The 25,407-nt window shown below is 37.1% G+C and overlaps 1 protein-coding gene across 1 annotated transcript in view; it reads right to left on the bottom strand.

The window, feature by feature from the left end:
- Window positions 1-25,407, bottom strand: part of PDZD8 (PDZ domain containing 8) — a 52,914-nt gene that overhangs the window by 23,793 nt on the left and 3,714 nt on the right. Inside the window, exons 2-4 of the mRNA XM_017746847.1 lie at window positions 11,690-11,812; window positions 7,557-7,659; window positions 5,879-5,935 (exon numbers count right to left, since the gene is read on the bottom strand). Of these exons, the coding sequence (XP_017602336.1) occupies window positions 5,879-5,935; window positions 7,557-7,659; window positions 11,690-11,812 (283 nt within the window). The remainder of the gene's footprint in view (window positions 1-5,878; window positions 5,936-7,556; window positions 7,660-11,689; window positions 11,813-25,407) is intronic.

Here is a 25,407-nt window from a genome sequence, read left to right as displayed (position 1 = left end):
TTTAGCTTGTGATTGAAGAGGGAGAAAGAAAGAAAAGATAAATAGTTGATTTAAGATAATGTTCAGTTAAATAATTACATTCTAGGAAGGCAAGATGTGACATGTAACAACACTGCATTACCTTGAGTCCAAGAATCTGAACTGCTTATATCATTTGACTTCATAAAAATAGTTACAATACATTAGTGTACTCAGAATAAGGAATTCCTCCCACAAAATTAAAGGCTTTGCTGTCACTCAGTACATTTTATGCTTGTACTTTGACACTTCAACCACAAAACTTAAAATGACTAGACATCAACTATTTGTGGTGTAAGAAAATTCATTTCTATCCCATTGAAGGGCATCAGATACCTATGTTAAAGACTGGTAAGTTTATTAGTGAAATAATTCATATTAATAATTATTTTATAGTTATTAATTAAGCATATTTTTTAAAATCGCCATTCCAAATTTCTTCCTGGTATCAAACCTGATGATGCTCTTGTTTAAGCTAATGTAATTGTTAACTTAGCCAGTGTAAACATAAAAATAGGAATCAGAACCAAGCAGCTGAGATTTCTTGTACAGTCATCTCAGTAGTTACTAATGCCCTCCAAAGTCTATAAACAGGTGAGATGTTTATACTTGGAAGCAAGGACAGTATCAGATTCCTGAAGGGCAGAAGTTAAACATCAGCTGTTCTGTGACAACTACAAGCACTTGCCTATCCTTTGACAATCTGCAGAAACTCCAGTGTAATTTTCTCCTCCTTAGCTGCAAGATGAACTTCCAGATGATGAACTGCTTGTGGCAGAAACACTCAGACAAGTTCCCACTGAGCAACTCGCAGTCAGAAAAGAACAACTCTGCAACTCTGTCATGTGTCAAACCTGCACACATCTCACACAGATTTTGGAAGATGACTGGTTTTAGGACAGCCTATGAGCACCAAGTGCCAGTACCTTGCTATTTCTTAACAAGTATTTTTACTCACAGCCACAGGCCTCTTTTCCACAATTTTTTACCCACTCCCAGGCTTTCTCTCTGGAAAGCATTTCTGGTCAGTAATTACACATTCAAGCACAGACTCCCTTTCTTCATTATTTTGGGAGACATAACTGTTCACCAACAGAAGGAAAGCATGCCCAACTTGATGAGGTCCTGATTTGGTAGGGAAACATTGCAACATCATTACAACATCCATACAGATGAGTAAATTAGCTTCAATCCAGTTACTACCTCCTTAGTAAGAGCAGATCCCAGTCTCTCAATCTGAAAAGAAAAAGCCTGTGTTAAGCAGAGGTTAGCTATTACAAGGTTATCAGAGAAAATGTATTTTAAAAGTAAACTGGATGGCTGAAGAAGAAAACAAACTACAAACCAATAAGAATAGAACCAGCTTATTTCTCCAAAGGTGGCTGTAGATGTCTGTGTTTAAGTTAGTCCCTCCCCTTCCACTCCAGCCATGTGAGGCAGCCTCCAAATGAAGCTGCCAGCTTATCTGGCCATGCAACTTTGCAATAGGATGTAACAAAATAATTTAAAAAGTCATTCCAGAAATACTGAATTACCCAGAAACCACTCTGTGTGCCTGGTCAATAAAACACTGTTATCTCTCTTACAATAAGCCATACTGTTTATACAAACTAAGTTAGCTTTCGGGCATCAGCCATCTATTTATTTAGCAAGATCAGCTATCACTGTAAATCAATTTCTCTGCAAATGAGAAAGACAGCTGCTGTAAAACCTACTTAAAACTCTTTACTGCATTCAGTATTTGGACAGGTTGCAGAACAGGTGACAAGACTAGGAAAAAAAGAGTCACCAGTACCACATCTAGTGACACTCTGAAACAGTGTTTACTTTTACAAGCATTTCTAAGGAAAAGGTATAATTTACTGTTTTCTTATTAGTTATATATATTTAAACATGAAACTGTACATTAAAAAGTATGACAAGAAAAGCTTACAACTGCCACTTGAACTGGGTACTACCAGGATGATACATAAAATAGTCACCTGAAAGGTAACTCATAGAACCTGTACTACAGGTTGGCTATTACATGCATAAAACCACAGCAGAAATGAGTATTCTTTTCATATCAGCTCTGTAAAAAGTACTAAAGAAACAAAACTAATCCTGAGCAAGCCTGAAGTTTCATGTAACTTTTGTCCTGGAACAGTCATACAGGGAAGTCTTACTATGGGGTATTCACCCAACACAACCAATTAAAAGGCTGGAGCCTCTTTCACAACTTTGTGAAGAGTCAGGAGGTCACTGCCATGTTTTCAGGGAGTTCAACACCCTGCAAAATATCAGCTTGGAAGACCCCAGCTGGATAGACAGTATCACCAATGGCATCTGCAAAACCACTTGGCTACAAAATCTAATGGAGATTTCAACTGGAATTAAGTGGCTTCAAATCAAACTTATTTCACTATACAAGACAAGTATCTGGTTGCAGAACTCTTCCTAAACCCAAGTACCATGAATTAGCCTTGTTGGCAGCTCTCAAAGTTGAAGGTCTGGGGTCTGGAAGTTCAAGAACACAGAGAGCACTAAGCACTATTCAGCCCAGCTTCTTCTCACTCAATTAATGGATTTCATCCATGAATCTTTTCATCTACTATTTTAAATTTGAGACTCAGCAAGTCAGATTGGTTGCAAGCAGTCAGTTTCTGCAGTACTCCAGGGAAAGATCACAATGTCAAATTTGGACATAGGGAGAAAAAGGTGCAGGGAAGGGAAGCTCCAGATTTGGATGCACATGATAGATATATCTAGTACTGCCTGCTGCCAAATGCTGCAGTGTGGCAAGTTCCACTTACTGCCTGCCCAGCGAGGGTCTTCATGCCCAGGGGTGCAGCACAGAACAGCTTCTGATGAGCAGGTAAGAAGTACCAGGTCAGACCGTGACTAGAATGATGACATTGAGTTCTAAAGAACTATCTCAATATACACTGAAATAAACCCCTCTGTCAGTGGGGTTTTGGTGTGGGTTTTTAATGTTCATATTCAACAATCCCTAAGCAATAAAGAACTACAGTGCATTTTCACAGGAGGTTGTTTATTAAATCACAGTAAAGCTTTTTGAAGCCCCAAGTCAAAAAGCTTAAATGTTTAGGATGAGACTGAAAAAATCCTGATGGCCTTCAAGTTTATTTGAAAGACAGATTACAGAATATTATGTAAGGCACAAATCTCAGAACTATTCCCCATTGTATTTACAAATATTACCAAGTTTTACAAGATCATGAATTTTCATAAAAAGTGACATTTTCAAAAAGCCTTTCTTGCTTTAATCCTCCTCCTTTCTTTTGATAGGATTAAATGCTGAAATGGCAGGCTGTAAAATAAGCACACTGAAATGCCAACTGTGAGGCATTTAACTCCATGTATTTACAAATTAACATTTCACAGTTGCTTTAAATTTTGACATTATAGTTTAGTAACTTCAGGCAACTCATTTCAGAAGGGCTGGATTTGATTTACATTATTTTTCATTTTAGATTCATATGTTATGGTACTGGAATACCATTAAGTTTCCCTTAATCCCTGATAAAGGAAATTTAGTTTTATGAAAAGCTGAGAAATATTGCTCTTCTTTTTGATAAACAGGTACCAACCAGCCTGGAGATCATAGCCTATATATCTCTAGGTATACATATGAACAAATTCAAAGTGCAAGATTGAAAGATGGTGTTAAAGGTCATCTCCTTGAGTTACTCCAGTGCCAACCACAATGTTCAGAATGAACTGGAGAAAACATCAAGCAGTATTCATAAAAAAGCACTGGGATGTTTATTTTAATTCTTTAATTCTTTCTATTATTAGTTTACTTCAGAAGATATCTGTGTGCTCCTGAGACAACTGCTGCAAGAGTGAATCCTATGGGCTACCAGATGTGGCATTTTAGATGGAAATTTTTACTTTGCAGAATATGAAATGCAGTTTCAGCATCGCTAAAGTTAATATTTACAGAAGGGATTTCCACAAAAATTGTAATGAAAAACCCAACCAACAACAAAAAAGCCTCAACACTTACTGCCTGTAGAAATAGGAAACTGTGGAGAAATACAAACCCATGGCTATTCTTACAGTACCACCTCAGACAACGAGTTGACACCAGAGTTTAAAAGTGTTCCTTCTTTTTTTTGGGTTATCTAACTTGATTATTTCATGATCAATAATGGTTCTCTTGTGCTCCTGAATTTCTATAAAAAATACTAAGAGAAAACTTGGAACAGATACATTTTTGGTGTGCAGTTGAGAACCTCTCCTCACTACTTTAGATTCTTACAACCAATAAAAAGTACAAACCAATTACAGTTTACATATGTTTTCTGGGTATAAGAGTATCAGACGATACCAATCTCTTTGCAATAGTTTCTGCAATTTCTAGAAAACTACTTAATCTTTATCATAAAAATCAGGATGTAGATAAAAACCATGACTACAAAGATGAGCAGAGCAGTTCGTAAGAAACAAGATTCTCACTTCAGTACAACAATACTTTTGAGCCACTCTTCTCTACAGAGGTGGATCCAGAGAAAAGCACCAGCATCCACAGAGCAGTCAAGACACAGCAGTCAATGCACAGGGTGCTTACACAGGTACCTCAGGTCTCTACTACTCATACCTCGAGTTCATCTCTATGTCCATTCTTCTGCCAGTTCTAAAGAAGGCAGACTATATTCTCCCCTCTTATGCACAGAGAAACTTTGATTTCTGCTGAAAAATCATGCTGTTCTTTCACAACACTATACAGGAAGTGCTGGCAGAGGTAAAGTCACAGCAAGAGTCTCATCAAGGGTAAGTGGGCCCAGGGGTCACTCTGAACAGATGTGTTCCAAGGGAAAATAGAACAATTCTTTTTGTTTGTAGAAATAAATCTGGTATTGCTGACTGGCAGTTCAATGGACATAACCATCCACATTTATGATACAGCCTCCACTTCATATCTACAAGCATGTATCTCACTATTGAGACATATCTAATTATTTAAACATGGAACACCTGCGTAGTAATCCAGTGCTGCTAATGCTAATTACTGCATCCTAGCCATACATAATTTTTACATAGCAATGCACTGATTAACGTTAATTCCACCAGCATGTACTACTAATTAAGATATTTAAGAATGTTTCACACGGGAATGTGCCAAATCACTCTCTGAAGTCTTATTGGTGTTTCAGACCTGAGAAACATAAGTCTGAGACACCTTTGTATTGTAATAGACACTTCAATAATGCTCCAGAAATATTCAGTAACACAGCAGCTTTTTTCAAAATCAATTGTGACATCTACTAATGTTCCATAAATTCTGGGATCAGATTAAAGTCTTGCCAAAATTCATTACAAAGTATTAAATCTGTCTAATCTTTTATCACCACTACCAGCACAATAAAAAGAATGAAAATGTCAGGAAGTATAGAAAGTTATGAGAATTTTCCTCAGGAACATTGTAGAACATAGTCTGAATCAGAGGATGTATTGTCATGCCTTTGTGAAGCTTGTATAAATTAGATCCTTTTAAACCACAATATATCTTTCAACTTTTCACTTCAAGTTTGTCTGCCATTTCTTCTTCACAGTTTCTGAAGTTGTTACTCATTCTAACTTCATCTCGAGTAAATATTGCACATGTGAGCATTAAAATAAGGATTTAATATTAGAAAGATAAACTATTTGCTGCCTCATGGTTAATATTGCATTAGGACTAATAATCAGAAGGATAGAAGTAAACTTTTTGTTTGGACAAATATCACATTTTTTTCATTATAACTTGCTATTTAACTACTCACACAGTTAATATTTCTTAAAAAAACAAAGTTCCAGTGCTAAATATGTCAGCAACACTTCCTACTTTGTTGAGGATCTTTGGCAATACTCTTACCACTCGGTGAGATGTCCTAACACTTCGTAACTTAGCTTGAAAAGGTAACCTGATTTCCTAAGGAAAAGAGATTTCCATGATTACACTACAGCTGTTGAATATAAATCAAGAAGCAACAAGTAGTTCTGCAAACTGCTAATTTTAATTTTCTGTATTGTACCATATCAAGACCTTCAAAAGCACGATCTTTAAACCAGGCCACCATTCCAGTGGCTCAAGTTCATGGTGGTTGAGCACAGTGAATTCTCCAGTGCCAGCTGAGCTTGAGATGCAGCAACTCAAACCAAGGAGACTCTGCTCTCTGGCAGTGTTTGAACACGCTTAATGAAGGACTGCACAGAAAACCCTCCTGTACACTGCAGGCCAGATTTCCAAATACTTGAAGACATTTTTAAAAACTGCCATTTCATTTAAAAACCTGCCATTTCATTTTAGATGCTGACACAGAAGATGAGTTTTTGAGAGTCTCTCCCTGAGTACTTTTCCATAGTTTTAAAAAGCAGCCATCCCTCACTCATTTACTCTTACTGCCATCTGCTGTCACAAACACATTGGTGCCATAGTGTCTACAGAGTGTTTTTCCTTTCCTCTTGTGTTGTTAGAGTGTAAAAGAATGTGTGCTACTCAACACCTAAAAATAATCACAGCCTTATCCGTGCAGAGGAGTGTACTGGTAAATCAATGCACTGCCACCTTCATTGCCAGAGCACCAACCCTGCAGATCCATGCATGTTTTCATACACAGATGTTACTCAGCCATATGCCCTTTTTGGCAAAACATAATATACAGTAAGCTGGAAACAAGTATCACAGCATTTGTTAGAAGGATTTTAGAACCAATGCAAAGTGGAATTTAATGGTGGAAAACTGAATGAGACGTTGAAATTCTGGATTCTTGCTACTCCAGTGGAAAATGATGCTGGTCTCCAAACACAACTCCAGTCAGATATAACAAAGGCACATGCTTAAGCTAGTTGCACTCAGCAGAGGGTAAAATGCAGGACAGGGATTTCTGTTCCAGTGATTTCTTTACATGAAACCAACTGTTAACCTGAAGTCTTTTTAAAGCTTCAGGGGTTTTTCTTCAACAAGCATGCTACTTACTGCTCAGCACAAGCCCAATTCAATTTGATTACTAACACAATATCCCTCTAATGTAAAACTGAAAGGCTCTTTCATACATCACACCTCTTCTCTGAAGATACAAAAAGAAGGTCATTCTCACCCTCACACACACAAAAAGGCAGGCAGTCTATAGGCTGTATGCTGCTAAACTCATGTTATCAAGTGTAATAATTAGTAAAACACTACCTTACAATACTGGCCAGGCAAAAACAGGTGAATCTTACTCACTGCTTTCTAAACACTGCCCCACCCAAATGTAACAGGATTATAAAATGCCTATTTTCCACTATTTGTTTTAATGCAGCTAGACAGCTGACAGTATATTCAAACCAGGTACAGTTTCAAGCACAGTTGTGATAACTGAATGTGATGTTGTCCATACATGGTAATTTGACAGTGGATTAAAAATTAACTGGTCTGCTACGTTTAGGGTTTGTTTTTTTTCCTGTTATATCACCCATTTGATTACCTAAAGACACACTTTCTAGATGATGTACCAGGAGCACAAGACAAACTGCAATATGCAATGATGACACCCTTTTTTTTTTTTTACCGTTTTAATAGAACTTCTTGATTTCTCTTCCCAAACATTACTGCTCAGCTCCATTGTGCAATGAACATTTGTTTCTCTTTCATAGGATCCAAAGATCAGTAACCTGAAAGAGAAAAGCCAATAGTAAGAACTGTAATACCATTACATATACCCCAGATACCACATTAAACTCCCCATCCTTCATTTATACACTATTAGTACCAATGTGTACACATAGAAGTCCAGATGCAACAGATTGCACAGGCACAGCCCTACAGCAAAGGAAAGCCACTGCCACCCTCTAGTGGAAGAACTCCAAAAATGTAAAATACAACAGAATTTTTAGCTAAGGGGTTTTTTTGAGTTGACTTTTTTCCTACTGTGTTTTCCTTTTTTTTTTGTTGTTGTTGTTGTTGTTTTGGTTTGGTTTTGGGTTTGTTTGTTTGGGTTTTCTGTTTTTAAACAAAGTGTTCAATCGGCATTTTTTCCATAAAGGACTTGTGTTTTATTTTAAGAAGACCAACAACAGCCACCAGAGTCGTCCACTTTAGTCCTAAACATCACAATGCAAAGCTCTCTTTGGGTTTAAGAGAGTTCTTACGTAGATTAAAGTCACCGTTTACTACTGCTTATATTTGTATTTCACTAAACTGGGATCCTCTTATCTGTGATTTTTGTAACATTTATAACAAATGAAAGAGTGGTTCTTCATGCATGATACCCTATTCCAGAAGGCTACAGAGCTTTTCAGACTGATATCAGTACTAGAAAAGGAAAAAAACCCAGACTATAAACTTTAGGCTATAGAACAACAATCAAGTTGTTCACAGCTTATCTCACAGTAGCTGGAAGCAGATAAATATTTTGGAATAAAAACTTCAAACAAACCTTAGCCATTCAAAAAAGCTGTTAGATTATAATTCCCCCTCAACCTTCTATATACATTTGACAAGAACAGTTTCTAAGTTTTCATCCAAAGTATCTTATTTGTGACTGTGATGTGTTACACAGCTCTTCAGATGATACAGACAAAAGCTGTCAGAAAAACATGTCCATTTTCTCTGTTAATCTTGACATTGTTAAATAATATTTCTAGGTTAAATATTTATAATCAAAAAAACACCTCTTCTTTCAGATGTGGAGATTTGTAGTAAACATACTTTGAAAATTAAGTAAAGCTATTGAAGACAACTTTCACCAATAATTAGAACTGGTAAAATTAAGCCGACCCAGAAAAACACCTTTGTGACTGTGACAGCTCTCAAGCTTGCTTTTGACCACTTAGACACACCCCTGGGGAATTTTTCAGGGGTACTTATGGTCCCTCCAAAATATCAGCACAGAAGCTATTTAGCTATACTAGATAGAAAAACAAGCACATGAGATAGGTCAAAACAGGAATACAACAATTTTTAGCTAGAACTGTAACATGAAAGTCACAAGGAAAACAAAGAGCCATATTGAGATTTCACCTTACAGCAGGTCAACAGCACCTGTTAACCTGGTGAAAGGTGAAGAAATACATCACAAGACAGCCCAACTACATATTAAAATTTTGAAGAGCTCTTCATGCTGGACTTTGGAGTTCAGTTTGCAATTTCAGAAAGACAGAGGGAAAATTTTAACTACTGCTACACTAAGAAAATTTTTGTTTGAACAATATCTCCATTAATATCCAAACAAAGGTGCTGTACCCTGTAAGATGGCTGCACATAAAGACTGACATGATTATATATAACTATATATTAAAGAGATATCTATATCCTACAGATTGAAAAGTGCCCACTTTATGGCACAGTTTTGGAAGCGTATTCTCACCTAATATAATCAGAGTTTATAGGCTTTGTTACTTTCTTCATAGTGTCTCTTTAAAAAGAAAACAACAAACAACTCAAAATTTAGCAGAATGCTGCTTTGTTTTTCCCTTTTTCTTCAAAGTTTGAAGAAAATGACAGATAACAGCGTTCTTGCAACAATTAAGTTCTGTGAGGGCATCACACTGACAGAAATTTGAGGTTTTCGTACAGGTCAGATAAAAACTAGCAAAACATACTCCTTTCATTTACACCAAAATTCCCATCCTTTCATTGATTTAAAAGATGTGCAAAATTTAATTTTTCTTTCAACAGCAAGAAACATGACAGCAGAAAATTGCTATGGTCAAGCCTGCAATTAGCGCAAAAAGTGCAAGTATTTGGTCATGTGAAGAGCATAATTTAATTAAACAGGCCATTTATAACATAGAAAAAGTTTGCTAAATGTTTTACCACTATAGTTTCACCACTGATGTCCAGACTCAAACAGGAGAAGCAGCAGAACTCCATTACCTGACTAGATGGAAGAATTCTACTCCAAACTCTGTACAGAAGTCAAAGATCATCTACTGTACTGAGAAAATATAAAACCTTCTGGGGCACTGAGCAAAATTGAAAACCACACAGAAATTAAAGTGATCTTTCATTCTGGAATGAGAATGAAAGAATGAAAAACAATCAGGCCTCTGTGGCAGATATAAGTGCAAAAGCCCTGGATGTCAGCACAAAGTGCTGTACTGGGAATTGGCCCAGCCAACTTCACACCACTCACAGAGGGCTGGTGGAAAAAGGAAATTTGATCACTGTTACTTTTATATATATTGTATGTTTCTTCTTTCACTACCAAAATTCCCTATTTCTCTTTCTACCTCATCAACACCTTCAGATGCAAAGCAAGAGTACTTACTCACTGAGGGACCCTATGGACAGCAGTTGTAGTTGTTCTGTTCAAAAAAAGAATGGGGCAACTGGAAGATCTGAGGAATTACTGTGGGTCCAACAGTCAGACATCTCGGCTGAGAAGGGTGTGTTGAGAAAGCCCAAGCTGCATAAAACACTTGGATTATGCCAGACCTGACAAATCAGCAACTGCATCCTCTCCCAGCCATCTGATAAGCATCTGTGACAGCTGAAAATACTGAGAGGTCAGATGATGATGTCAGACTGAGCAATCTGGGTTCTCAGTGCAAAGAAACTCAAGAGTTGATGCTGCACAGTGTTTCAGATTCAGGAAAGACAACATTTAAAAGATTACTTTCCAAACCAAGAATAACTGCACACAGTGCAAGATTGGTCATTTTGGCTCTTATGATAAAAAGAAATGCACCACTGGGCTGAAATTGGAGAACTGCTATGAAGAGAGATCAGAGTTCCCTTACTCAGTACAGGCAAAGGGGGAAATGCTCCTAGTGGACAAGGAACTCAAGACAGACATTTTGGGATCCTTGGATTATCCACAGAAAACATCACAAAGATAGGGAGATAGGTAAGCAGGAATTCTATCACAAAAATATAACCACTGTTGTCACCACAGAACCCTTAGAAGCAAGAAATCCTCAGCGCTGATAAACCACACTAGTACAGCAAATACAGCTCAAGTGGTTGCACAATGCTACAGAAAGAAAGTGCCAAGAGGAGTTGACATGGGAATGCAAGCAATGAAAAGAACACGTAAAAAAAAAGGTCTTGCTGCAAAGCAGTTTAGTTCATAAAGAATAGAACTGCACATGACTAGATCAAAGCCTTAGCACTACTTGGATAAAATCTAACATAAACCAAGAGGCCTGACAAAAAACCCCCCAACAAACCAAGAGCCCACACACCTTCTCTCCAGCTTTGAGGAGAGTAATTTTCTCTTCAATGAATGAAGGAAATAGATTTTATTTCTTTCCATTATTTTGTTCAAGACAAAGACAATAAATAATGCCTTATAAAAGTGATTTGGATTTATCCAAGTGAGTGAAACAATTATTTCCCTCTGCTTACATGATACAGTAATATAATTGCAACATTTATATTGCCCTGGAAAGAGACTCCTAATTTGGTGTGGCAGAAAGGCAAATCCAACAAATAAGAGGAGGCACAGATTAGCTTGTAACCAGGCAAAATTCAGAAAGGCAAAGGCTTGCACCCACACAAAACAGAAGTTTCTCAAAGTAACTGCAATTTCCTTTGCTCATTTTTAGTTTAAGGAAAGTACATTTCTTGATTAGAGTGCAATCACAACACCAAAGCTGCCACTTTGTGAATCAGAACTGGCCTACAGCTATAATTACTATAAACAGAGGAAACACTGGTCCTTGCTTAATCAAGAATGAGCAAAAGTGCACAAAAATATACCTTGTACATTCAATTAATGTGACTTTCAGTCGACCTTCTGTCAACAGAAAATCCTGTATACAGAGGTCTCGATCTTCATATTCCTCAGATGGCGATACTTGAAATGGAAAAAATGGCTTGAATCTGAAAAATACAGAATAAATCTCTCTTAATTCAAATTACACAAATAATATGAACACACAAAATTATAAAAAAGGTAACAGGATGATAATTAATCTTTAACACTATTTAAGAGAAATACTGCCATTCCTACGTATTCATTGGTCAAAGGGAATGAGTAGGAGCTACCAAAGCTTTCTAAATGCAGCAGACTGAACAATATAAACAATGATTGCTTCACAGGAATAGACTGAGTTACATTTACTAGCACAGGAAATTCTGAGAAAGTGGGAAGCAGGTAAAAATCACACAGTATGTTTATGATTGCAAATATGATTCAATACAAGAGTCCTATTACAGTAAATATCTTCCCAGGTCTTTAAGTTCATCTGAATAAACATCACAGCATAGAAAGATGAAAATATGCTATGACCCTAAAACTTCAACTTTTTATGACAGTGCTGTTGGTGCGCCCTAATGAACAGTTCCCTTTAGTTACACAGATTGAGTCTTCTCCCACTTTGTAAAAAACTTTCAGTTGCTCTTCTTAGCCAGTTTTCTCAAATAAAAATAAAGATACAGGTATTCTAAATATTTGCCCTTACACTTTATTTCCCTCACTGCAGCATGTGATTCACAGGAAAAGCAGTTCATGTTCAAGATAACGTGTGTAAAACACTGACTATCTCACCACATAATTCTCTCTTTTGGATTAGAAAATGCTGAGTTATAAATACCAATTTGGTTTTTAAGTGATAGTGCTCCAGCGTCAGCCCCTATCGGAGGGAGGGGAGGAGGAGGAGAGGCTGCACAGCTGCAGCCCCATCACATGGCTGACACACACAGGCAATCCCAACTGCACGGGCCACAACCTCGCACAAAGGAAGATATCACAGCATCTGTACTAAAGTTTTTGAAAAAAAAAAAAACCTCCTACAGGGTATTCCTTCCTTCAGTCTTTATTTATTGCTCTCATTTCCTAGCACTGCCTTGTGCTTTGGTTTCCATCCTCTGTCACTGACACAGCCTCCCAGCGGTTATTTGTGTGGAGACTTCGAATAGCAGAAGAGGAGCAGCACAGCCTGCAGGATGTCTCTGCCGTTTCATAAGAAAGAAGTCTTTCATAAGTACTGTTTGCTCAACCATCAGAGGCATCTGCTTGTCACATTCAGAGATCACAATATGTTCAGGAAACAGTCACATGGAGCTGAACTGAAGAGTTTCAGAAACTCAAATAAATAATTAAGTGTCCTTTAACTGTCAGCACACACTTTGGGAGGGAGCTCCATGCTCTCTGATTCAAGACGCTCTGTTTCTGTATGAGCAACAGCCTCGTACAGAGCCATGAGAAAGACATTTCTTTTGTTCTCTTTGTGAATAAACACAACTCAACACTCCAGCTATTTTCCTAAAATCCAACTCAACTTCAACTTTAATTTGGTTCCAAGTTTCTCCCTCATTAACTCCTTCATGAAGAAAACCATTTTGAAATATGTCACATAAAAATACTCAGTTTTAAACACTTTTTTTTTTTTTAAGTCTTATGCATGACAAATACAAGGCTATTAAATCACTCTGGCCATGGTTTAGGTTTATGAGTATACCCCAAATAACCAAGTCAAAATATGCCCTGTGCATGTACTGACTGGTCTGGTATTTTACTCATAGTTTTCCTTTATAGTTCTTGAATTACTAAAGTAATAGTAAGCATCACAAGGGTAGGGAAAAAACACCAAGATGACCCCACTATTTTGACTCTACAGAACTTAGTACCACTTCAGGGCCTGGCCACCTCCCCACTCAGACCCACCTCATGTTTCTCACTTTAAGCACATGCAATGGTACCTGCTAGGAATGATTTTACTCCCTCAAAATACAGGCTTAGCTCAGATTTCATTAGGCAGAAGAGTTAGGCAAACAACCTGCAAAATAATGCCAAGTTTTGAGTGAATAGGTACTTGTAGGTTTGAGGATTTTTAAGCACTAATAAACTACTTTTCAATTAGTACCAGCAACTGCCAATATGCCTGTTCCTAAAACCTATTAAAAAGATAGTTTTCCACGGGAGTATTGAACACACAACCACCATTCCGAGCTTCAGTAACTTACTGAAACAAGACTTCTGGCAGGGAAAAATGACAAAGAAGAAGACAGAAGATTCAATAGGCTACGTTCAGCTCTTCCAATTTCTGCAAATACCATACTTAAAAGTGTTGGTATTTCGAAGGCCTTTCGCTTACATATGCACACATCCTGCAGCCTATTTAGCAAGAACACAAACCTGGACAAATCTATCTTAAATACTGAAAGAACAAACCAGAAGAGCAAAATAACTGATTCCAGTAAGAATGCAGACATATCCACCTACACATTCAAACCAAAAACATCATCCTCAAGTGACTTCAGAACAAAGTGTTAGTACAGCACACACTGCAAGCCTTTGCTGCAGCACAGTATAATGAAATAATCCCCAGCAAGCCATTTTCCTTGCTAGATTAAGACAATGTTTACTATATTTTTGATTTCTATTTTGAAAAAAAAAAAAAAAATTAACAAATTTATACAACAGTGAATTAAAGGCAAAATAATTCTAAAATACCAATACAGTTATATGCAATAATATGCAAAACACTTCGCAGTGCATGCAGGACTTTGTGCAGCACTAGTTAAACTTCCTACAAATATGGGATTAAAAGGCAGTCTCAACATCATGTTTAATTTACAACAAGCACTCATGTTCACATTCTTATCGCCACAACTAATTTGCAAAATCTTTAGCAAAAAAGGAACACATAACCCATTTCCATAGCAACATACAAAGAGCTAAATATCCCATATTAAATGCATTTTTAATGTTTGTCAGCTACTCTGAAGCCTTCCAAATTTATAATAGCACTTATCTATTTAATTTACAGAGAGTTTGTGCATTTCCAAAATTAAACTATGTCCTGTAGATTTCAATTACATATTAGGGAACTGAACTGTTGTCAGAATATTGAAGTGCAAGACAACACTATTTATTTGGAAAGACTTTCCCAGTGGGATTTGGTGAACTAATACAGACCCAGATGGGGAGTGCTGGTAACAGGGTGGGACGGTTCCCTTATGTTGTAAAGCCATGCACAGGAAATCCATGCTCTCAACAGGGACAGGCAGCACAGTTCTCTCATCTTTTTCCCCAAAGTAGGAAAAGCCTGTGAGCTTCCCCACCTTCTAAAAGCAGGGCACATGTTCTTACAGAGCCATCATATCTCTCCTTTTGTTTGGCTGGACTGCAGCAGGCCAGCAATGGATGCTGTCTGCAGAAAGTCTTTAGAAGTGCCTTATATTAAATGCTTATAGTGCCTTTTCAACTTGTTTTTAAATTACCAGAGTCCCTCCACAAACTCATCTTATTTGTCTAAAAGTGAAATTCAGACAGCACACTATTAAGAAAATGCTAGCTAAAACCTAGCATTAATATGAAGAGGAATACCCATCAATCAAACTTCATGTGAAATTTTAGCAAGTGAAAAAACCACAACCCTACAGAAGCAATATTTAAAAGAAGCTGTAGAGTAGCAAGTGTTTGTTAACAAACATTGCAAGATACAAACAGCAAAAAAATTCTGCTTCATGCAAGGAATCAGTCAGATGATTACACTGAAAGTAATTAAGATAAAGTTACTCAATTAATATATAGGATTAAAGGTGTACACTAAAATAGCACAATACTAAGCTCTTCCACACACAAAGCACAGCAAAAATGTCTCCAGCCACTGCAGGCAGTGTCTCCTTCACTTGAAGGACTTCTACACTCCATTCGTGCCAGACTTCAGAGTCACTTCAGTGGCTCATTTGCTCTGCAGTGACTCATTCCCTCTCACCACCGCCTCATCAAAGTCTAGATCAAAAGTGTATCCAGAAAAACCCCAAGCAAATCAACCTTATTCTCTTCATTTTGAGTGCTTTCAGCCCTGAATGGGGGGAATTCTCCCTTCCAGTTGCCAGTTCTGGGAGCAGAACTCACCTACATGGAATAAGTCTGTAATTCAGTGATTTAAGTTTTAAAGATGTCTGACCCACATTGCCTTTAATTTATATTCACTATTCTGTGATGATTGCTTTGTAGTCCTTTAACCAACTTTTAACAGAAAAGAGAACAGAAGTCTTTTATACCTTAGTTTAATTAACCTATTACCTAAATTAACTGGTCCCCTCAGTACCTACTTAACAATATTTTTAGTTGCATGAGGAAATCTATTGAGAACTTAAAAAAAATTGATTTATCTGGTATGATAACCATATGCTTCTGTGTCTGCTCATTGCATCAGTTAAGAATATACACAATCACAGTAAAAAAAACAATAATAAATTGTTCAGAGCTAAACAGAAACAGGATCAAAATTCAAAAGCTCTCAGTACTCCATCTCCTACTTGGGAGAACCAGAAAGTCTTACAGTTTCATTTCTAAGTGCAGGAGCAGGTGGGATTTCGTAGAGCTTTTACTCAGAAGTAAGAATATTTTTCTAGAGTAAGTTATAGAAAAAGTTTTAAATTATTCTCTGGTTTTATACAGTAAGTTTGGTATCTAAAACAGTGTTTAAAATTACTGAACATCTGTTTAAGAGTACATTAAACACTTGCACAATATGAATCCCAGCACTACTCTACTGACATAAAGATCAAACGTTTTCAGGTTTAGGAATTTAAGTTACATTTGAATATTAATAAGAAGCAAAAAAAAAAAAATTTAATCTTAGAAGAACCCATCAACTAAAAATGCAAGTATCTTCAGCATAGGACTACTTCAAATGCATTGCAAGTCTTAATTTTTACTTCGAATTCTAGTAGAGCACCAATTCAGTTTTGTAAATGCTACCGTATCTGAAGATTCTAGTATCTAAAATGCTGTTGAAAGAATAACAGCTGAATTTATTTTCAGTTTGGGGAGTAATCAAAAGGTTCAATTAACTACACAACAGAATTGAGTCATTTTTAGATTGCCTTTTTCACCTGAGTCACAGAAACACAAGTCAGGCACTTATAAAGTGTGTAAATTTCAAAGAGTCATTGAGACCAGATATTTTAAGATACAAACAGCCCTCTATTCTTACACTGTGTGTAATTTAAGATGAAGTTTTACTTCTACAAAAAATCTAAAATATTACAATCCACTTCTAAAAAGACATGATCACCTTAAGATTTAAAAATACTTACCAGCTAACACTTATACTTGTCAGGAATTATATTGTAAACAGCTTATATCATTTTTCACACTGAAGATATAAAAATGGAGCTCATCCTTACTTTGAGCAAAAAAAAAAAAAGTAGCAGTACTGGTTTCTTTATAGATTTTTTTATACATTTTACAAAAGCAATTCTCCAGCTTCCACTAATTTCTCAAGGAATAATGCTACTGAACTGTGTCAGTATTCACACTCAGGGGACTTTAACAATTCAAATTATGGTAGGTTTCTATAACGAGTTATGGTAAACTACAAATCAGATCTAGTAATCCACCCACTGTCTTACAGGATATTCTGCCACACCATGTAGGAGGCTCATACACACAAGTTCTCAATATACAAACAGTGCCCTTTTCTTCCCTTCAACCAAGTCCTCAAACGAAAAATAAAAAAAGGCAAGGATTTTACTATTCTCTTTTTTTTCTTCCAAGAAGTTTCACAGATTCTTAAACTACAGTCTTCTACCTTCTCAGTAATTCTGAGGTATATTTTGAATCATACACTTGAGACAAGACACTTCTCAAACTTCAATTTGTTCTTGGCTTCCACAAGAACAAATAAAAGAATAAATGCAAACAACTTAGTAACTTCTTCAAAAAAGACAGTAGATTTTTTCTTGCTTATATGACAGAAATTGCAAATACAACGTGGAGAGTCTTAACAATATGGTTTTACTGCCTGGATTGAAATAGCCACAGGTAAAAAACAAATCTTACCAAAACTTCTTTCTTATCAGCACAAACCAGATCAACTTGACCACGTGCATACTTTTTTGCATTTCAAGAACACTAGCTTCCCAAATCCTAAATTCCAAAACTACTGAAACAGCTTAGTTAACTCAATGTAGTCAATGCCTGTTTGATCCCTGAGTTTTCAGGTCCTGTTGATTCAAATTAAGAGATGAAAATCCTGCTGTAATTCAGACAGGATGAAGACAAAATTTCCCTGTCTAACCAAAAAGCCTGAATTGTTGTGGCTTTGCTCCAAATGGGACAGAAAACACAGAATGCGCTTATGTTCACATAGAGCTGAAAGAGAAGTAGGTGTGGTTTAGCAACCAGCTTTTAGGCATTCAAGGAAAACAGCAGCAGGAAAAAGCCAAACAAATAACATAAAACAAAAAGTACACACACAGAAAAGCAAATAAAAGCCAAGCCACCCCAGAAGTCTACCTTTAGCCAGCTGGATTAGAGATTGGTCCCAGTGACTGATGCTAGGCAAACATTAGCTTTTGCTCACTTCAGCAGTATGTTCTCCCATAAGGAAGTCTCAAGCCTCTACAAATAGCACCTGTCTGCAATCCCCGTTATAGCAAAAAGATGATGTTCTGTGAGAAGTCTAAGCTCTGAACACGACTCAGTCATTGAGCTGAAGAGTTTTAATCCTCTGCTCTAAACCCTAGCCTATATCCATGCGGAAAAAAGGGACATCTCTCAGGCTGCTTAGACAGAAAACAACTGTCTCACTGATGAAAGCAGTCTCTGACAGCTGTAAACCAAAAGTGAAAAAAACATTTGTATCTACTGTGAATTCTAGGCAAGAGACTTCCCAAGGTTTATCCTCACTCCTCCAGTTAGTTTTAAAAATGCTCGAACTGCAGAAGATTCTCCTCAATCTACATTTATCCAGTCACTTCTGACAAGACAGAAGATGCTCCAATTCACTGCCTGGGAGCTCAGGCTTCGTAGTACCATTTTCAAAGCTGAGATGACTGACAGCTCACCCTGAAGCTGTAAACAGCAGTCATTACGGGCCTGGTTTTTAGAGAGCTCAGGGTCTGCAGTGGTGGGGAGGGCACACATGGACCCAGGGACACACCATGGCTATGTACTTGCCAGCTGTCCCCCAAGCAAAGATGACACCACAGGGCAAGTCACAGCATTTTATTAATAGACCCACTAAGTAAACAGGATCAAATAACACAGAAGCTCAGTCTGGACATGACCTGTGGCACCACTGTTGACAGTCAAACACAGGAAGGGTTTGTAAGATTAATTAACAGGAAGGATTCCTGCCCTTTCCAAATCCTGCATCCCTCATGGCAAGTTACAATTAGGACTTGTGATTACATTTGATAGAAGCAGCTGCTCAAATTAGTATAACCTTTTCCTACCAACCTCATTAGAAATTTGAATACTTTCTCTAATTTGCTCTTCATTCAGAGGAACAGAGGAAAAGAAGAAACCATCTGAGTTTTTGTAGTATTGTTTTAAAACAATACCACTGACTAACACTGCTGTTCCCACCCCACCTCCCTTTTTAATTCACTAGGCTCTTTCTTTGCTTGGAAACATTAGGCTTTGTTTTGTTTCTTCTAACATGTGGCATCAGGTTTTGTTAGCAAGTATGCAGTTATTCTTAAAAAAAAAAAACCCAAACCAACAAAAAACCACACAGCTGTTGAAGTTTTCTGAGTCATAACCCCTGGTTAATTACTTAGGAACTATTCACCAAGCCAGATCATTCAGAGGTGATCCAAGCACCACCAGCAAGCCCTGTGCAAGACTGGGATCTTCCATTTCTACTCTTCCTATTTGAGCTTAGGCAAACAGGAATAATGGTTTAATAATGGTTTAAGCCATTTACTACACAAGTGACTACACAATGGGTTACCTTTAAGATACTACATATAAAATATGTGATGGGTATTTTTCACAGATTTAAGCATAATTTAAAGCATTTTACATATGTGGTAGTAGTTATGACCAGTACTACTACCTTCATTTCACTTGCAAACAACACAATGCCATTACAAAAGTAGATTGTAGTATTTGTACACATTTCCTTCTGAGTGAGCATTTTTCATAACAATGTTGCCATTGACACTGATGCAGGAAAATATCCTGATTAGCATTAAGTCACAGTTAAGAAAGTCAGAACGAAGTATGTAAGTGTTATGATTTCCACTAGATGTCCACAGATAATTTAAAAATATTGGACAGAAAGAATTTTTTTTAATTTACATCTCAAAGTGTCCCTGTAAGTTTTTCAGCTAAAGCAACAAAAATTTGCCAAAAAATTAATTCCCAAGTGGTTATCATAATCTAATTTTATGCTAGTCATATCTGGCAATTAATTACTGTCTTTGAGGACGTGTAACAGTCTGATTAACTATCATCAGCTGATCACTGTAATACACACTCTATTTCAGACAGAGCTTTATGACATCTGGTAAGCCTTCAAAAATGTGTGAACTGTATTGCTGTAGTAGAATTCCTGTATTTTTCATTATATGAAACAGCTTTAATGGAGAGGGCTGGGGACTCTGGTCCTCACAGGCCATTCTGCTGAACTCCAGCAGCACTGAACAGGGGAATTAAAATGTTATGAAGGTAAGTTGTACCCCATAGTTTTAAGGCTAAAATGAATTAGAGCAGCCTGTAGGGGAAAGAAAATACCAAACTAAGTAGCTCTCCAGAGCCCAACTCAGGGTTGAACACAATTTCTGTGGGTTTTTTACCTCACAAAATGTAAGGTTTTCCCTCTCTTTCTTTTCTTGTCTGCTATGGCCAGCATCTCCTGGCAGTTTGCAGAGCTGTGTTTGGCCACAGACAGGTCTAAAACTCTGCCAGGCTCCAGCTGGGTCCTGCAGCAGAGTCCAGGGCTGCACAAGGGTAGGAGTCCTTCCAGAAGGCAGGGTGCCTAGGGAAGAAGATGCACCTTAATGGCCTTGGGCAGGTGTGATGTAGGAGTCTTCATCATCACATTGGATTATTGCTTTTTTCTGGATGAAAGCATGGTTTGAGATCATCATCCAAAGGTTTTTGTACTTCCACAATTCAGGGATTTTAGCAGACTGGGGTGACACAAATTATCTATTAATGTAACCTAATGTGGGTCGCTAATTTCTCGCCATACTCATTTTAGAAAATAAAGCTTATTAATCCTAGAAGTGGAGTCAAAGTCTTTGACTATACTCTAAAGAAAAAATAATATCAAGAATACTTAAATGTTAAAACTGTTTTAAATCAAGCAAGCAGGAACATGAACTGTAAACACAGGAACAGATTGGGTGACACAAGCAGTTTCCCACAGAAATACAGAACATGAGAGGACTAGCTCCAATAGTGAATCCAGCAGCTTGAGACTGAGCTTTACCAGCACTGCACTGTTCTATCCCACTAAAACCTACTGTCCTTACCCAGGCTGCTTTTAAGAGCTTTCTGATCAAGTGTCATTTGCCAATAAAAGATTAACTGCTTTGTGCATTTAATACATATAAATAGGTTAGACAAAAAAGACTCCTACATTTTTATATCAAATGAGCTACTGAGAGATGTATTAGCTACATATCTTTACAGGTAAATTCTGTAACTTTGTTCCTTGAAGTAATCTCCTTCAGGGAAACCCAGTGTTCAGTTCTGTGTGGCAGGTAGGGAACATTAACCATGCTATCTATGCACAGAGTCTAAAAATTATAATACAGCCTGTAAAAGGTGGTTCAGAATAGCCCAATTCCAGTGCCTGAACACACCTACCTGCTTCAGCAGGCAGGCTCAGAACAAAACCCAGACATTTCTTAGGTGCCTACAGTTCAGTAAAGTGATTAACTCCTATGATTTATATTTTGAAAAAAGTTACCTTTCAAAAAATAAACACTACTACTGCTTAGTTCATATTTTATTCATATGCACTGAAAGCAACACAAATTAGGACAACAGATAAAAAGATCCATATTTATTTTCACTGAGCAGCAGATCAGTTCAAGATCAGAGCCCAGATGAACAGAAACATGGTCTCAATGCTGGTGAACAGGAAACACCATCAAGTACTAAATAAATCTTAGCAGATTTTTCAGTCTTTATTCACTATCCACATGAAAGTTCATTGCAGGACTAAGATCAAGTAACTTTTAAATACAAACCAGCAAAGGATTAAATGAGGTAATTTTCTTTTCATTATTATTGCACAGTCTTTTATATATTGTTGCAAGGAAGAAAAGTTGAAGGAGGTCCTATTTTTGTGTCAGACCAATTAAGCTTACTGGATTTCTAGCTGCAAGAAAAGGCAGATACTAATCACCAACACTTACTCCTTTGTGTCTTCATCCATCTCCCCCTCCAACTGAGATTTTTTCTCCATCCCTGACTATACCTCCCAATTTTTTCCACTAAACCATCTCAAGTCAGTGATGTGTTAGTTCCTCACCCTTGCAGGTAAGAATAGAAAACGTAAGATTTGTTGACTAACCACAGAAAAAGTCTCACTCTTAAGCTGAAAAGAATGTCACCTGTATACTGGGAAATGTCTGGTATGTAGCTGGTCACTCATTAAACCTGACTTTACAATGAACAAGTTTCAAACTGGCATTCTTTCAGAATTAAATCCTTCCAGTGTGAAAACTCATGAAGTGCTGGAGCTGGGGAAGATGACTAAAAATGTTTCAAAACCCTTAGAACCAACGGATTTGAACTTGATAGCTACATAAGATTTACATACATACATTGTACCATATAATTTCATACAATGTGAAGAAACTTGTACTTAGTGACCCTCCAGAAATTATGTATGCCTCCCAAAACAAAACAGTAAAAAGCTCTGCACTACAAAGCTCCCTTGTACACATGTAGCACCCTTGAAAAAAATGAAAATATTTGCTGTTCTGAGGTTTGATTGTGTTTATTGTGTGTCAGGTTGCCTACAGACACATTTATCCAATTCCTGTAAGACTAAGAAAAACTGCTTGTCCATGCACTACTAAGATAATCTTTCAAGCATGAAACTACCACCTACAGACAGGTCTACTGAGTCAAATTATCACCACTTTGCCATTAGCAGAATAGTCTGTGCTGGCATCATTCAGGGCAGTACCTCTGGGACAGTCTGCAAATCACAGTGCTGCTTTACCATCAATTTTTGCAGAGCAGAAAAGGACTCAGATCCTGGGGGCTTTCTTAATGCTTTTGTACATTGGAAGATTTTTGTATCTAGAATAGGCATGGCCTTAAAAAAAATAAACAATAAAAAAAACCAACAAATGACTCCTCTCTCCTTTCAGCACCAGAAGGAATGAGAAATTCAAACAGGAGTGTCTTACAGATTTAACTAGCAGAGACATTCATATCAATTACAGTAGAAATCCAGTCAAAAAGAAAATCTCTCCCTTTGCAGCAGCTACAGAGAAAGGTCTCTGAAGCAAAGACATGCTCACAAGTCCAAGCTCTGATTATTTCTGGTACTCCTGTATATAGCCTCATCATATGAATAATACATACTTCTTAAAATTTTATAGTTTTTCAAATACCTCCATTTCCTCGTTATGAAGTAATTTCTATTGTAAAACACATTTCAAATCAATAGCTATTTACATGACTTCTAGGCTTAAGTTTTGCCAAAAATAGGAAACTACTATGTAACTCTCAAATTGCCTTCTATAATGGTAAATAAAAATAGGCTAGTCTAATTGTTCTTCCCAGAGAAATTCAATATAGTCCCAGCTTCCAAATAAAGCATAAAACTATCTAACATGACTAAATATAATGCAAATGATCAGTTCTAAGGAAAATTCATGTTGGAAGCGACCAGAGGAGGTAATCTAAACACCCAATATAGAAATGGTAGAAGCAATGCTTTGTGAGAATACTTCTAAAGAAAAGAAAGTTATTCCCCTCTGTGGTAGCATGTGTTAAAATAAAGCAAATATAGTCTATCAAAGCAGGCTAGTATCAATACAAAATATTCGAGTTTTTTAATGTAACAAACTAAGAAACAAAGTGTTTCTAAAATATACAGAACTGACCCACTGCTTAGGCAACACCAGCTCTGCTTAGAATCTGAACGGACGAACTTGCAAGATGTTTCATTCAGGAAAAAAAAAGCAGCTGTCAGGTTTTTTTACATCACTGCTTAAGAAATACTCGGAAGTTAAATTCTGGCAGAAGAAGGACTTTACATATACATACCAGGCTTTGTATCTTCATTATGGCAAACTGCGTTTTTATTGCCTAGAAGGAACCCAAAACCCAAACCTCTCCAAAATTTAAAAGCAAGATCAGGAGCTGTGCAAAAGAGCAAAAATACACCCAACTATTAAGAACAGGCTGGACACCACACAACCAGTGTAAACTTGAGGTGAGGGGGCGCATAGCAAGGTTGTCACCATAAGCAGCTTAATAAAAGGTTAATGAGCAAGGTACAGCTCATTAGAGAACTAACACAGATGAACCCATGACTACTGCAACAGCACCATCGAGCAAGGAGACAGACACCTGAAATAGTCCTTACTTTGTGCCTCTAAAACCTAAACATGCTATGGCAATGCAAGGGACTGCAGCTTAGCGTTAACCATCTTAATAGCCACTATTAAAAGGACAAGATAAAGTTAAAACCAACATGAACAGTGTCTATAGCGTTAAAGAACTGACTGTGTATAATGAAAAAACAAAAGCTGAACTCGGGAATATAACCCCCGCTCCCTGCTGATAGTATTCACTGCCCTGCTCTACTAAAAGAAACCTACGTGAAAAATCCAGCGTCAAGTCAAGGTATGCAGATGCAAGACTGACTGAACACAGTTCCTGAGAGTGCCAGCATGAAAGATTTGGGGACAATAAGACAGCCAGTGGGTCAGTGGCCACTGCAGAACACCAGCAGTTCACATCACAACCAACCAACAGGGAAATCAAGGCTTTCCATGCTCATTCTCAAACTCTACCCACTGGTCAATGTATCTTAGCACTAAAAAAAAAGGGTAATTTAAAAAGTTAAGTCAAGTCAAAATAGAGTTTGGAGCATTTAGAGTCAAATAAATGATACCTGCAATTATTCATTACAGCTAGTAGTAAAAAAGAAGTAATATTAACTTACAGTTATTTTGTTTCCCAAAAGTGCAGTAGAACTCATGTATACCAGAGAATAAAAAAAGTTGTATTAGATCTTCCCCACATCTGAACAAGACACTGTTCTGACAGACCAAAATATTTGCAGAAAAGCTGTTTGCATTTCTGTTACAAAACAACAAATACATTCACATTAACTATAAAATATAACTATTGCTATTATCAATTGCATAAATCCTTTATCAACGATGACAAAAAAAAAAGAAAAACCCAGCCTACCATTCACTGGATTTTACCATCAGCCTTACATCCATTTACTCAAATTCTACTATACAAGATAGCAATTCCATTCAATGGTAGAGCAGCTACAAAACAGGGTGTTTTGCCAGACACAAACACATTTATTAAAGAGACAGAGAAAAGCGATTACATGCTATAAGAGTAAAACACAAATTGCTACTTATTTGTTTAGACATAAAGTGCATCCCTTCTTTTTCAATTAGTAGACAATTGCTTTTATGGAGGAAAAAAGTGCATAAAATTCTAGACAAACTTTAAATGCACTAACTAGGCTACAGTGCCTTTCCCTAGAGACTCTTAAGGAGCACAGTAG

The sequence above is a fragment of the Corvus brachyrhynchos genome, unplaced genomic scaffold, assembly GCF_000691975.1.
Source record: "Corvus brachyrhynchos isolate BGI_N302 unplaced genomic scaffold, ASM69197v1 scaffold319, whole genome shotgun sequence".
In the NCBI taxonomy this organism is placed as follows: domain Eukaryota; kingdom Metazoa; phylum Chordata; class Aves; order Passeriformes; family Corvidae; genus Corvus; species Corvus brachyrhynchos.
Note: the sequence above shows the minus strand (reverse complement) of the source record. Positions and strands in the feature narration are given on the sequence as shown.